Source organism: Mizuhopecten yessoensis, unplaced genomic scaffold (assembly GCF_002113885.1).
Source record: "Mizuhopecten yessoensis strain PY_sf001 unplaced genomic scaffold, ASM211388v2 scaffold11171, whole genome shotgun sequence".
Lineage (NCBI taxonomy): Eukaryota > Metazoa > Mollusca > Bivalvia > Pectinida > Pectinidae > Mizuhopecten > Mizuhopecten yessoensis.
The window spans coordinates 1,203,776-1,218,498 of NW_018408915.1; the positions used below are offsets into that span (position 1 = coordinate 1,203,776).

The 14,723-nt window shown below is 35.7% G+C and overlaps 1 protein-coding gene across 9 annotated transcripts in view; it reads left to right on the plus strand.

Moving 5' to 3' along the window:
• Positions 1–14,723, plus strand: part of LOC110467332 (calcium-activated potassium channel subunit alpha-1-like) — a 106,643-nt gene that overhangs the window by 23,459 nt on the left and 68,461 nt on the right. For all 9 annotated transcript variants that reach the window (XM_021524432.1, XM_021524434.1, XM_021524435.1 and 6 more), the window contains exons 3-4: positions 3,537–3,633; positions 5,510–5,621. In XM_021524432.1, the coding sequence (XP_021380107.1) occupies positions 3,537–3,633; positions 5,510–5,621 (209 nt within the window). The remainder of the gene's footprint in view (positions 1–3,536; positions 3,634–5,509; positions 5,622–14,723) is intronic.

The following is a 14,723-nucleotide window of genomic DNA, read 5'->3' on the forward strand; positions in this document are numbered from 1 at the left end:
TAATATAAATCTCATGATTTATTGTTGATTTCTAAAACACTTGAGTTACACCAGGAAGTCAGGGTCTCATTTGTCATACACTTGTATTGTCGTTACTGTATTTCTCCGGTATACACCCGGAGGACAAAATACATACAGTGATGAAGTCACAGCTGGTCCGTATACATCTATAATGCTTTGTCCCACGCAACAGCGTCCTTTATTCTAGACAGACAATTTAGACAGAACACTAGCAATATATTGATCACGAGGAGGTCGATTTTAACACTTCATATCTCAAGCTGGTATCGGGCTATGACGAATTATAATAATACATTCTGATTGCCGCCTTATGCTATGGCATACATTGAGTATAGCACTCAAGTACATTGGGAGGCAATTTTCGTGATTCATAGAATTCCACAACAGCTTGGCATCCTGTTTTCCTAAAAATAACTTGATAATAATGACGTCTCTGTAATGCTGTGAATAACATAGGACAGTGACTTCGAACAATGTAATGTTATACATATCAACGAGATAACTTTATTTAGATTCTGTGGCTTGTATCCTCCTGACGTTGCTAGACACATTTTGTATGTTAAATTTGTGATTTGTTGTGATAAGGATGAAAATTAATGGCCATATTATTTCATTAGTAACATTATCTAATTCCTTAGTGTAAACATATATCTTTCTACATGAAAGCTCAAACAGATGCCACTTGATTGATTTGGTAAATGATGTATGTCACGTGTCTTAATTGTCGAGACATGTCGCTAGTTTGACTGGTTAAAATACATGTCTCTTATATGATTGACTAAAGATATATGCCACATGTCTAATTCGCTGAAATGTCAATATTCTATCAGGCTAAACAAGTTTCTCATTTTTGATTGGATAATATATGCCACTTGTCTGGTTGGCTAAAATATATTAAATGTCTAATTGGCTAAACTTATTATTTGTCAACTAAAATATATGCCATATCGCTCAAAAAAAATCCATGCCATTAATCTGAAATGGTAAGATAAACCCATGTCTGATTACAAATTAATGTGGAAGCGGGTAACACAACACACTTCCTTTAACATGTATAGCGTAAATAAGACATCAAATGTCATCAGTTCGTTGCATCATATTTCATTATCTGCCGTGTGGAGTTTGTCAAGGCAATTAAAAAAAACATTTGTTTTAATAACCCATTCACACGAAAGTGTTCAAACATTGCGTTTTGGACGAGAGTTTATTGAATTTCGTAAAAGAGAGCTCTTCCTTGAGAAAGTTGACGCATATCCAGATATGACTGTACTCTGTAAAGTAGTTCATTATGTTGACCCATTTTGGAGTCCTGATCATTAACGTTATGTTGCTTAGTAATTAAAAAATAGATGCCTGTGTAGAAAATGATTGACCCACACATTCAACAGTTGTTATCACCTGAAGGTTTACTTTCCTTGTTATGTAACCATTTTTTTAATTGACACACGTAATTGCTTCCAACATTAGTTGATGGTATATATCAGCACTTACGACATGCTTCTGTAAATATAAACTGTATGAGTTTATTCCGTCTGAGTTATTGCCCTTGAATATAACAACACGTTTGTGCTTTTAATTCAGCGTTTGTTTCATTGGTTTAACATTGAATGTATTACTGCCATTAATAATATTTTAGATATATTCGACCTAAGGTTAAATGTGCCGTTATAGTGCTGGACGAGAATGACGGAGACAGATCATCCTGGCCATTGCTTGTTGTACAGTACAGGATGCCTTACTACTTTTTGATGTGTTTGTTCATGACATCAACATGTAGACAAAGGCAGATCAACATGCGATTATCTTCCGAGATGCAATGCAAAATACTACAGCTTTGCACACATAGAGTTGATACAAATATCTTCCTTCGGGTACTAGCCAAGAGAAAAACACCCACAGGTTGATATCCATATACCAGATACCTTGTATATAAGCTATGCAGAGATTAACACAAAGACCATTATATGTTTCGGGATCTACATGCTCCGAGTGTTGTTACCAGGTGTTGCTGATTTGGTTGGGTCTCGACCTAGTACATTGTATGTTAGGCGAGGACATTCTGTGTGATTTAGAGGACTATGGCGCTATAGGTTCCCAGTACAAATGACGATCAGTGCTACTCAGGGATGTTTGTAATCTATCCTGATTTCATCATTGACACATGTAGCTACCACTTCAATCTCCCTACGACCGAAGTGGGAGGGAAATGTCGGCTAAAAAAAAACATCAGTCTGTAAAAGCTAGTTAATTATTTGCAATGTACACGAACAATGTTTCATTATCGTCGGTGTTAGATCTCCGAATTACTAGTGTTGATTAGAGTAAAATTCTTTAAAACTCTTCTGAAATAGCTTGAAAAATAAAAAAAAATGAAGGATGACTATTCTTTTTTATTCATTTATCTTTTTATGCCGAAATCAGCTCTGTAATCAATGTTTAATTAACCGCTTTGAATTTTACTTATCAAAACGTCAACTCACCCGCTTAAAATTAATTATTTATTCATTTATGGGTTTATATGTATTTATTTCAATCATTCACAACTTCCTAAACATGTTCTGAAGCCTAGAATACAAAATTAAAAAAGTATCACAGGAATGTTATGCAGCATACATATGAAATGTATTTCTTATCAAGCTAAATATGAAGATAGCAGTATATGTATTTTTGTACGTGGGACGAATTATGGTAATAAGTAAATTCTCGCATAAGATTGGCTATATATTCCATGCGAGTATCGATTTTTTTTCATGATTGGTTCAACACGAAAGTAGCTGAAATGGCGGAAACCGTTCATAGTACATAACATGGAGAATAATTAATTTTACTGACGTCATTGAAGTTGACCTTTTAAAACAGCAGAAATGTTTACCCCTTTCCGGCGTTAATTAGGGATATTGTTCGTGCTTTTAAGACACAACTTTCACAGCCAGCTGCTCCAAGCTGAACTAAAGGGAAGGCTAGCATGCAACCTTACGAAAGGGTTTGTTGTATAATTGATAACGAAATGGTGTCTGGTATCGGGATCAACTACGTAAATCCTAGGCCGAAGAGGTCATCTTGACCAATCTGTGTTAACTATATAGATCAGTTACCTGTTCTGGTTCATTTAATCAAAAGTTTGCTTACTCCGACAGAAATACCTTGGGAATGGACTCACATTAGCTAATGGCTTGCTGACAGCTCTCTTTAAAAGTGAATGAAATGGTGTAGAACTACAGTATACTCTACTATTTAATATCATTTGTTTCTGTTTCTATGTAGTCAAAAATGATCCTCAATTCAAAATGAGGTTTCTTTTCTTGTTTTCTTTTGTTTTTGTTTCTGCTTAATAAGATGTTTTACACACTAATGTATGATGTTTTACACTAATGTATGATGTTTTACACACTAATGTATGATGTTTTACACACTAATGTATGATGTTTTAGAATTAAAGTTATTCTGTCTTCTGAATAACGTCCTTTTCCATTGGGTTATCGAGACGTTTCGTATATTGAATGTTATATTTACAGGGAGGAAGTAGAAACCTGCGAACCCTGGGCAAAAAGTCCGCGGCAGCAAGTTGACCTCGCCTTCAACGTGTTTTTCCTCATCTATTTCTTTATAAGGGTAAGTATTAAATGTTCTTAAGGGTAAGTATTAAATGTTCTTAACAAAATACCGGTACTCTTCTCGTGTTTGAAATTCTTATCATTAACGGGCTTTTACGCCCCCCCCCCCCCTCCCCCCTCCCTTCTATTCATCAATAGTTTAGGCTAATTTGGATTTCCAACTTTTTTTGCCCCTAGCATCACCGATGAATCCTAGAAAGGCGATCATTAATATAATAATATTATTGACAAACGGCATAACCGCATGTTATACATGCAGTCACTTACGTTCTTACGTTCATCTTTAATGAAGAAATAATTTACCGTCATCATGTAAACGCACCCTGGGTGCATGCATATGGGTCTGGACATGAATCACAGTAGATTCCGAGAAAGATTCATGTGTGTCATTTTCATACCTCGAGCGCTTGCCCTTATTTTAAAATATACATTTGGTGTTGTATTCAATATTACATCATCTTCTTTTAACAATTGATTTATACGTTTCCTTCGATTTATCGCCAGTCCCTTGATAACGCAAAAACTCAATACGCAAAGAACAAATGAAGGCAAAATAGCAAGGTTTTTCTCTGTACTGGAAAACTCAACTGTTTGTTTTGGCAATTATTCTTGAAACAGTTTATTTGCATGGTTCTGAAGTCTTGGAGTTTTTATTAGCTATTTAGTGTGTGCCTTATTTAAGGATTATTCAATTATTATATGTGAGGAAGTTAAATGTACGACCGACTGCCGTGCGAATGATGGCAAAAATGTTTCTCGCGAAAATATCTTTGTACAAGAGTAACGCTACCCAAATAATACTAGTACATTTGTACCGAAATCTTAAAGAGTACCGACCGTTAAAACTTGCGAAATGAAAGTTGATTTTTATTAATACTCGGATCAAACACCGGGGCATTATTTGCGATAATCTCCACAAAGTCACTTAATTGTTAATAATAGTTGTATATCAGGAATATTAATCCAGGTAGGGCGCGTGCAGGTATTAACGTACCGTACCTGTAATCAAGCTTATCTTGATAAACAACCGATCTAGGGGTTAACGGATCAACAATGAGGAATAATGCTGATTGGAATGTTGACGAGTTTATCTTGTAGTCAAGGACTTTATTAATATGATACGTAAATGCATTTCTCTGGCATGTAAAACGCTATATAAAGTGGTAGGTAGAGACCCTGACTATCCCTAACATGCAACTAAGGTTGCTATTTTCCCTGTAAACAATATCAAACATGCAGAATACCCGAAAAACAATATCTGTAGTTCATAGATATATTTGTATTTTGGCCTTTTCACCTGCCGTTATGGAAAAAAGATGAATAATAGATTAATGACTTTTCGAGTCACAGAAGTCAGGCATTTCGTTTTCTGGTACATAAGCCACGCTATCCTATGTAACAACCTATGCTAGTTTATTTCTACTTCGTTCGATATGTCTAGATAACTACACGTGTCACTTCCTGCAAAATTTCATAGCGATGTATTCATCCGAACTCTGACTTGAAATTTAATGTTTTTTTAATACCAATCAGGTACCAATGAGCGAGATCGGGCTGGCTACAATAGTATAGAGAAATTGTTAAATAATGTACATACATTGAATTCGAATTAATGCGTTAATTTCCATATTCCGTCTTTTCGTACTGCAGAGTTATCTGCACTTGGGAGCAGGTATTGATTGTTACGTCATTTGGTTTTGAGAGTAATGTCATCATTTTTTTTGAGAAAACGACGTAATTTTCTCACACAAACCAATGACGTAACAATCAATACCTGCTCACAAGAGAAGATAACTCTGCAATACGCAAAGAAAAAAAGAAAAAATATGTTCTTAATTTTTTTTTTTCTTTTTTTCTTTTCTTCTCTATTACAGTTTGTGGCAGCCAACGACAAGTTATGGTTCTGGTTGGAGCTGTTCTCCTTTGTGGACTACTTCACTATTCCCCCTTCCTTTGTGGCCATCTACCTGGACCGAAGCTGGCTAGGTAAGTCTTTTCTTAGCTGTGACATCGGAGAGAGTTCGTTAGGTGATATGCTTGGAAACATTCAACAGTCTCAAAATATGGATGCAATGCTATATTGAACTCGGAACATATTGCACACATCATAATTATACACTAATCGGGAAACGATTTATGTTCACGTGTAGTCATTACGAAACACCACCCAAGAACGGGGCTTATTATAGTCCGTATCCTATTAGTGCCTAAACTCCATCTATAGACAGTTCCATTTTTGTATAGCTGTTACTCATCAAGTTTAATGAACCTTCATAAGCCTAATAACTGTTACTCAGCTGTGTTTTTTAAACCTTATTTTTCACCAAAGACGTCTGCAGAAATATTAAAGTGTTTCCCATTCTTCTAATAAGAACCAGTATACTTGGAATTTATGATATCATTTAAGTGTGCCGTACAATTATTCTGATGGTAATATGATATAGTTGTTAGGGGGATGAGGGAATATGGTAGTACCTGTTACACTATCCTGAACACTTAATTGAAGTTTAACACGCATGTCATCTCACGCCGACATATTGCGTAATACCAGCGGCATTTTTGTGGTTTATTTTTAACTATTTTATAGAAAATAAATTTAAGACCGAACCGAACGATTGCAATATATTCAGGGATCTGTTTGATATTTTGTAGATTCACTGTTAGTGTCACAATACAGAGTTAAAATCTAGTATCGATATTATTTTAAAATTAGTTCATGAATATACATACATCTGTGGATTCAGATGCAGGTTAGGATGTGACCAGCTGTTGAGATGATAATGATCTGTAAACATAGTAACAGGTGTGTTTATCGAACTGTCCTGTACCGTGTTCACTGTAGTGGCAATAGAGCTGCGGAAGATCTGGATTCCCCCGGCACATTAATTGGCAGGTTTACGTGATTGCGGGGGTGTATGTAGCTTTAATGGAGGTTAGCCTATTTCACCACTTTTTAAGTAAAAATAATCTGAAACACACTTAACCTGCCATTAATACCTCCCTTCAAACCCATTTGACCGTATTTTCCCCATACAAATTCCTCCTGAGCTATATCCAGCCGCCTCCCTGCTCATTTGTCTCATAAATTTCTACATATATCATGATCGGCCTTTCCTCCTACTGTGTTAATTTCTCCGATATACTACTGTGTATCCACCTTTATTGTTTCCTTTTTATTTTTTATTTATGAGTATCATACATTATTTATCCTTATGATATTTCTCTTACCTACTGCCTAATCCTACATGTATCCACTCTGTCTCTATTCCTTCCCTTCTCTGTCACCATATATCTACCTTTCCTATATCCTCCTTATATAACGTTAATTCCGCCTCTCTTTGTTATATCTGTGTGCTGTCTCTCTATCCTATCTTTGTATACTACCTTCCTATTCTACCCATCTATCCCTCCGCCCTAACTTACCTATCTACCCTATCGCTACTGATTTTCTCTCCTTTATTGGATCTCTCTATTCTACCCATCTATCCCACCACTCTAACTTACCTATCTATCCTATCGCTACAGATTTTCTCTCCTTTATTGGATCTCTCTATTCTACCCATCTATCTCACCACTCTAACTTACCTATCTATCATATCGCTACAGATTTTCTCTCCTTTATTGGATCTCTCTATTCTACCCATGATATTCCACCATGATAATTTTCGCCCTTCGCTTTCACTTTCCTATCGTAGCCATGTCTTCTTCGTCTTAACATTCTCCTCCCTCATTCCGTCCTCTTTATTACTCTCTCCCTTTAGAAACCGTGTCGTTTGTTCTATTTCCTACCCCTTTTCTGCAAATTGTCTTCCCCGTCCTGTCGCTACGTACTATTAATTCGACATCCCATATCAGATCAGAGTTGCACCAATACCATGACTGGACTTTATCTGAGAAATCGACTCCACACCATGAATATATCCCATCTCTGCTTTATTGTATCACTATGATAAATAAAAACCCTGACTACTCTCCCGAAATATCCCATCCATGTATTGTACTTAACTCTTGCACTGTGGCTCATCTCTTGCTAGAATATCCCCAATTCCAACATTTTATTTTTACGCAATTACCTTACCTATCGTCGAACCTCACCTCATGTTTAAACTACACCCCAACCCAGAAATGTGTCCCTGAGCGATAACCCTATCTCACCTGCCAACTTCTCCATACACTCTGCAACGCTCAAATATTCAGTATATAACACGGAAGTGGTTTCGGTACAAGGGAAACTGCTGCAACACTACATATATATATGAACGTGGTTGAAGAATGATTAGTACACAGACAAGAACAATTCCTTCATACACCTATCTCGCAGCTATAAAAACTACAAGATGCTTGAAGACACACATTTTATAATTGGTATCTGAACCTACTATTTACTTGACATGTGTTGTGAATTATCTTTCACTCAGATCACACAGAATAAACTAAACGAACACCGTATTTTGTAGTAAGCCTAGCACATGTACGTTTTACAACGAGCCGAGAGTCTATTATACAATAAGAAATTCTGCTGTTTCTCATGAAAATATTTGAAATAGGTATTATCAACTTTAAAAATCTTTTCCATAATTACAATTAGGATTTTTTTAATTCATTGAAATTTGTGTGCATGCGTTGATAACAAAGAATGCGTTGTTAAATTTGAAATGTCTCGTCTTTTTATTTTCATTTAAATATTACATGTATTTAAATCTGGTCATAATGTAGAACGAAACCTTTATACTATTTAAGTGATTCATATCAGTGCATGATAAATACTAAGAAATTGATTTACTGAAAACGTGAATCACTGTCATGGGAAAAGGATTTTAAACTTGTGTGTATAGAACGTGAATACAATAAGCCAAACTCTGCTTGGGTACGTGACTGGGTTTTAGTATCATCTCGTCCAATTGTTGCTTATATGGTTGTTAGCTAATAGGATGTGTATAAAGGTGTAATTTTCATGCTTTTACTTTGAATATCTAACCGGTATATCTCTGACGATGATTATACACTAGGGTATATTTTGAGAACAGGACACATAGATATAGATATTTGTTTTAATCTCTAACTTTCCCAAACTACCAGGGGTCGAATCTGAACGAACTGAAGAGTCATAGTACAATGCTGTACAAATTTTGACCAAAAGGCAAATGTCTTCATGTACCGCCAGTAACATTTTGACTTCATATTTCCCCGCTGTGACGTTACTACAAGCATTTACATGGTTCACCATTGTGCCTCAGTAACATATGGTCACAAGGTTCACCAATTTGACTACTTGACATCACTGTGACGTAACTACAAGCGACTTCATGATTAACCATTGAGTCTAAGTAACACACGATCACATGGTACAACACTGAATAAATGACAAGCGACTACATGGTTCATCACTGTGATGTAGCTACAGGCAGCTACACGATTCAACATGGTGTCTCAGTAACACGCGACTACATGGTTCACCACTGACCTAGTGATTAATTGACTACATGGTTCACCACTGTGACCTAGTGATCAGTTGACTACATGGTTCAACACTGTGACCTAGTGATCAGTTGACTACATGGTTCACCACTGTGACCTAGTGATCAATTGACTACATGGTTTTAACACTGTGACCTAGTGATCAATTGACTACATGGTTCACCACTGTGACCTAATGATCAATTGACTACATGGTTCAACACTGTGACCTCGTGATCAATTGACTACATGGTTCAACACTGTGACCTAGTGATCAATTGACTACATGGTACAACACTGTGACCTAGTGATCAATTGACTACATGGTTAAACACTGTGACCTCGTGATCAATTGACTACATGGTTCAACACTGTGACCTCGTGATCAATTGACTACATGGTTCACCACTGTGACCTAGTGATCAATTGACTACATGGTTAAACACTGTGACCTCGTGATCAATTGACTACATGGTTCAACACTGTGACCTAGTGATCAATTGACTACATGGTTCACCACTGTGACCTAGTGATCAGTTGACTACATGGTTCACTACTGTGTCGATTAACAGGGCCTTAAGATATCTTAAGATAAGTATTAGTTCTTACAGTTTTAATGACATCATTGTCCGAATAAAACTAAGTGTTATAGGATTGTATTGTTTAACGAAAAAAAGAGACATGTATATACTATCTTGAAATCAAAAGCAATAAGCACGGACACAATTTGAATAAACCATTTATTAATGAACAAATTTAGCCGCCCTGTGTCTATGCATGTTCCTGGCATACATGTACAGTGGATACCAAGACAATCATTCCTATCTATTTTGTTTTTGTTTGCAATGTATACAACGTCAGATTTCCTGATGAGTCTTCAGTGTTTTCAGAGTAATTGGAATAACAAATGAAATGGGTTGCCATAACAACCAAAATGTACAATAATGTATAGTTAGGTATATCATGTTTGGAGGTAGGCATGGGAAAATCATCATCGCAAATATTCACCAGTAAGAAATAATATTTAACAAAGCCACTGGTATTTTGTTTTACATGATATTGTTTTGAATACGTGATATACAATGTTGTGCTTTACAAATCGACAAAATATAGTGTTGTGTATTTGAAGTAAAATCTATATAAACCAACATGCTGTGGGACCTGACATATTGGTCAGATTGGATAGAATGTCATTATTTATTATTTTGCTTTGAAATGAGATGAATAAATGTATTAGAAATGGGATTACAACATTATATAGATCAAATAGGCTGTCGGAAAACTCAGGGATCGACTTTCACGGGTTCGCTTTAATGCCTGTCTCTGATGTATAATTCATCTGTAAGTCTTGAGCCAGTCTGCCTGTTTTGAGTTTAAATTCCATGTGAAAACTGCCTCGGTGTAATTATGTTAAAACAAGCATGTCTTATTATTCTTGTTATGTATGCTGAACATTGGTTATGGGAACTAGATTGTTTGTAATATGTTTCATAGTCCCATCTGTATATTGACATCAGGCAATTAAGGTCTGTCTGAGCTATGGGCTAGAACATGAATGGGCGATAATACTTCTGAGTACGTTACATACAGATTGACTGAAATCAATACCATCAAGTCTTGTGAAACACAAAAGGTTTATGGTACTGTTGTCTAGGCTGTTAATCCTCACGTGTCTAATTTCTTGTAGCCCTAACTTGCTGATGCCCCTAGAAACATAATTAACAGTGTCTATGCTCTAGTTACCTTACTTGTCTAAGCTCAAGTAAACCTTTTTGGAGCTTTGTGAAGGCTCCAGTAAACCATATTTGCAAAGGCGAAAATAATTTGTTTTTATCTAGGCGCCCGAAAAAGCTCAATTTAACCTTTTTGTGTTGTCTCTTGTAAACCTAATTCGTTTGTATTGGCTGGAATAACCCTCATTTGTTATCTGCTGTAAACGTCATTTGTTTGTAAACCTATAAACCACATTTGTTTGCACAACTGTAAACGTCATTTGTTTGTTAACCTGTAAGAGTCATTTGTTTGTACACATATAAGCGTCATTTGTTTATACACCTGTAAACCTCATTGATTTGTACACATGTAAACCTCATTTATCTAGGTTTCAAGAGCAAACTGCATTCATAAAGGCTCAATGAAATCTGATTTAACTAGCTTCAAAGAAAGCTCAACTGTCTAGGCTCTTGCTAACATCATTTATCTAGGCTGCAGCAAATTCTTTTTGTCAAAGTTTTCTAGGCGTCTGTAAACCTTTTTTGTCTAGTCTTGAATACATCTCATTTATCTAGGCTTCAGTTAAACTCATTTTTGCTAGGTTTCAGGAAATCTCATTTATCTAGGCTCCAATTAACTTTATTTATCTAGGCTTCAGTAAAAGTAAGTTATCTAGACTTCATTTAATCTCATTGTCTTGTTTTCAATATACAGGATTCAGTAAATCTTGGCTGTATAGCACCTATTAAACCTCATTTGTCTAGATGCTGCAGTTAAACTCTTTATCCTGGTAACCACTAGATTGAGAAAATGTTATCCATTCTTGATCCAGAGAATATTGTTGAGACCAGTTTAAAATGATTATAACTTAATTACAAAAAGGTAAAGCAGATCGCCTTTTTACGATTCTGTTTACAATTTTATCTGGAAATCACCACTTAATTAAGCTTCACATGGCATCATACCCTTGAGGATCACTTACACACGCAGGCTCAGTATATTCCAACCTTTCAGAACAATTGCATTTTTCAGTAGGTAACTGCTTTGTTAGGGTTGGTTAATATATGACCCACGCCTGATGCCCTCGGATCGTTGAATGAGGTCAATCATGAACAATCGATGAATAATTAAGGGTGAAAACGATCTCTCCCGATACGTTTGGCTACTCGTGTCTAGAATAAACGTTAGACGTGTGAAGGTCGAACACGGGTTTCTTTCTCTCATCCGGTCAGGGCGAATTGACTGTCATCCGACCGAGGGTGGTTTTAGTGTTATTTGTACTATAGTCTGATGTAGTTGCCAAACTCGGTTTATTTAGATTCAATTTCGGGTTTCTCGCCAATATAGAACTTGTTTTAATATTCACCATCATTAGGTCAGGCTAATTGCCACCGCTAGGGCGTGTACACTTTTTCTCCATGTTTTGGCGTCAGACATACTGCTTTTCTTAACACTATAGCAAAACTGTTGCAAAATATGGTTAGATATCTCTCGTCCTTTAAGGATGATTCAACGATCCTCCATTTCGTATTGTCGGCCAGTGTGGTCAAGTCTTTTTGTTGCTTCACTGTCCACCATCCTTAGTCAGACATTCCTGTCCTAAAATGATCTTACTGCATGTAACCGAAGCTCTGACCAGCGATAAGAGTGCGTTTACTGTAATTGAGAAGAAAGAGATTAAAACAAATGGGAATCGCTTTATATCCTGAAATGTAATGAAACCATTTCAAGCACTTTCCATTAAATACAATAACACATGCTGTAAATTCTGTCTTTGATTCGACCACATTTCCCCCTGAAAGCAGCACTGGTTAGATAGATTCTGTTTTTAGGCAATTTTCATCCTTTTATTTTTTATATATGAGTTTGAAGGTAAAGACAATTTTTTAGTCGAAACCATATAAGAAGGGGCAAAAAAGTGGTCTTTTAACTCAGGCGGTCTCTGTACAAGGATTGAGCGACAACTTAAAAAAACAAAACAATGCCTATGTCCATGGTGAACCTGTATGAAATATATTTGCGTTAATTTAATCTTTTTATACCAATTGTAAATTGTTAAGTAATTATTGATCTAAATATAGGTATTCACGTATACTTTGGATATTAAAGTTTCTGTATCGTCAGTACAAACGAGATTCTTGGAATAGCTAGCCTACTTCACCAAAATGTTTTACTCTGGGCGAAAGGAGAAGCTTCAAATTGACACTGATCAAATTGCGTTCATAGCCGTTTTATTTAATTCGAAAAGTTATAGAGGAACTTGCAGTATAATTGTAAATATGTAGAGAATTACATGTCATACAGTGTAATCTGCTGTGTGTGAATGGTGAAGAGGGGATTGCTCTGGTCTCATACAGATTTGACTATATATACTTGCAGTCATCATGCAAAATTGCATGTACCATTCTGATCAGATGCATTTTTTTCATTACAAATCAAAGAGAAATACATAAAGGTTTCTCTTCTTTGAACATAAGGCAAACCGAGCCGTTTAACACTATGCTATTTAGGACGAACACAAAATCAAAGGACTACATTACAAGATGAAATGGAATACTATTATAGTTCTGATCATAGCAATTTAATTGATGTGCTAAGTTTCTGATATAGATCAATAACGAGATGCATTTACAGTAGAAAGTCCACAATTCTTACTCTTTTGGGCATAGTACATTTGCCTGATTTAATAGAAACCTCCAACAAGAGAGTTTGCTAAGCCGTGCTCATTTTGGGCATGACGTATGTGCCTGATTTGATGGGAATTCTTGGTGGCTTATAAATTTAGTCGATCATGCAAGTTTCCACAATGATTAACTAGAGGTAAATGTATTGATTGACACGTCCTGGCTACGGCTGCGCTAATAGAGTTAGGCCCCCGGTTTGGTCACTGAAGCACAGGGAATCAAGTAATAGCGAGCGATACCGTGGATATAAGCAGCGTAATTTCTGGGTCATATGAATAAAGGACACATGCAAAATGTTTGGGACGTGAATCTCGTTTCTGAAATATTTGGAGGTACGACGAAACTTAAAAATTTCAACACGACGACAAAAAAAATGACAGGAAAGAAATACTATTTTTCAGTTTCGAAATTACAGTGGGCGAAAACAAGTCTTTTATTTTCATGCAAATATACTTACCTTATTTGTAAAGACTCCAGATTTTCACCTTCATTTTTGAAATTAGAAATTAGCTCATTTCAATACCTTTTGCTATATTGGTCAAATTTGATTGATACATTGCTCATAATTATTTGAGCTAAGGACAGTTAAGTTACCTTTTTGTCGAATAGAAAGACATGTTTAGATTTTGTAACATATATTCTTCCAGCTAATGAATTTAAAAAGTCGGTAAGTATGTACACGAACAAAGAAAACGTCGTGCGCAGTTGTCAGTTGATACCACAGTAGTTCATAACGCTGAGCGTAAAGCTGTTTTATTTCTAAAAATATTGTTCTTTAATTCGATTGCATTTAACGCAAACAACTTTGTTTAACTATCATCTATAATATTTATCGTAACGTATATCCTATAGTTAGCCGTATTGCGAGAATCGGCTAGTCCTAAGTAAGATCCAAGAGAGATCGAACGAGATTTGAACGACCTACAAAACATAAATTCTTCAATGTACTCAATACAGGTATTGTATTGTAAAAAACAAACGTTAATTCACTGTATGTATCAAATACAATGCATGTATCAATACAGTGTATGTTTCAATACACTGTATGTATCAATACATTGTTTGTATCAATAAATTGTATGTATCAATACACTGTATTTATCAATACATTGTATGTATCAAAACACTGTATGTATCAATACATTGTATGTATCAATACACTGTATGTATAAATACATTGTATGTATCAATACACTGTATGTATCAGTACATTGTATGTATCAATACACTGTAT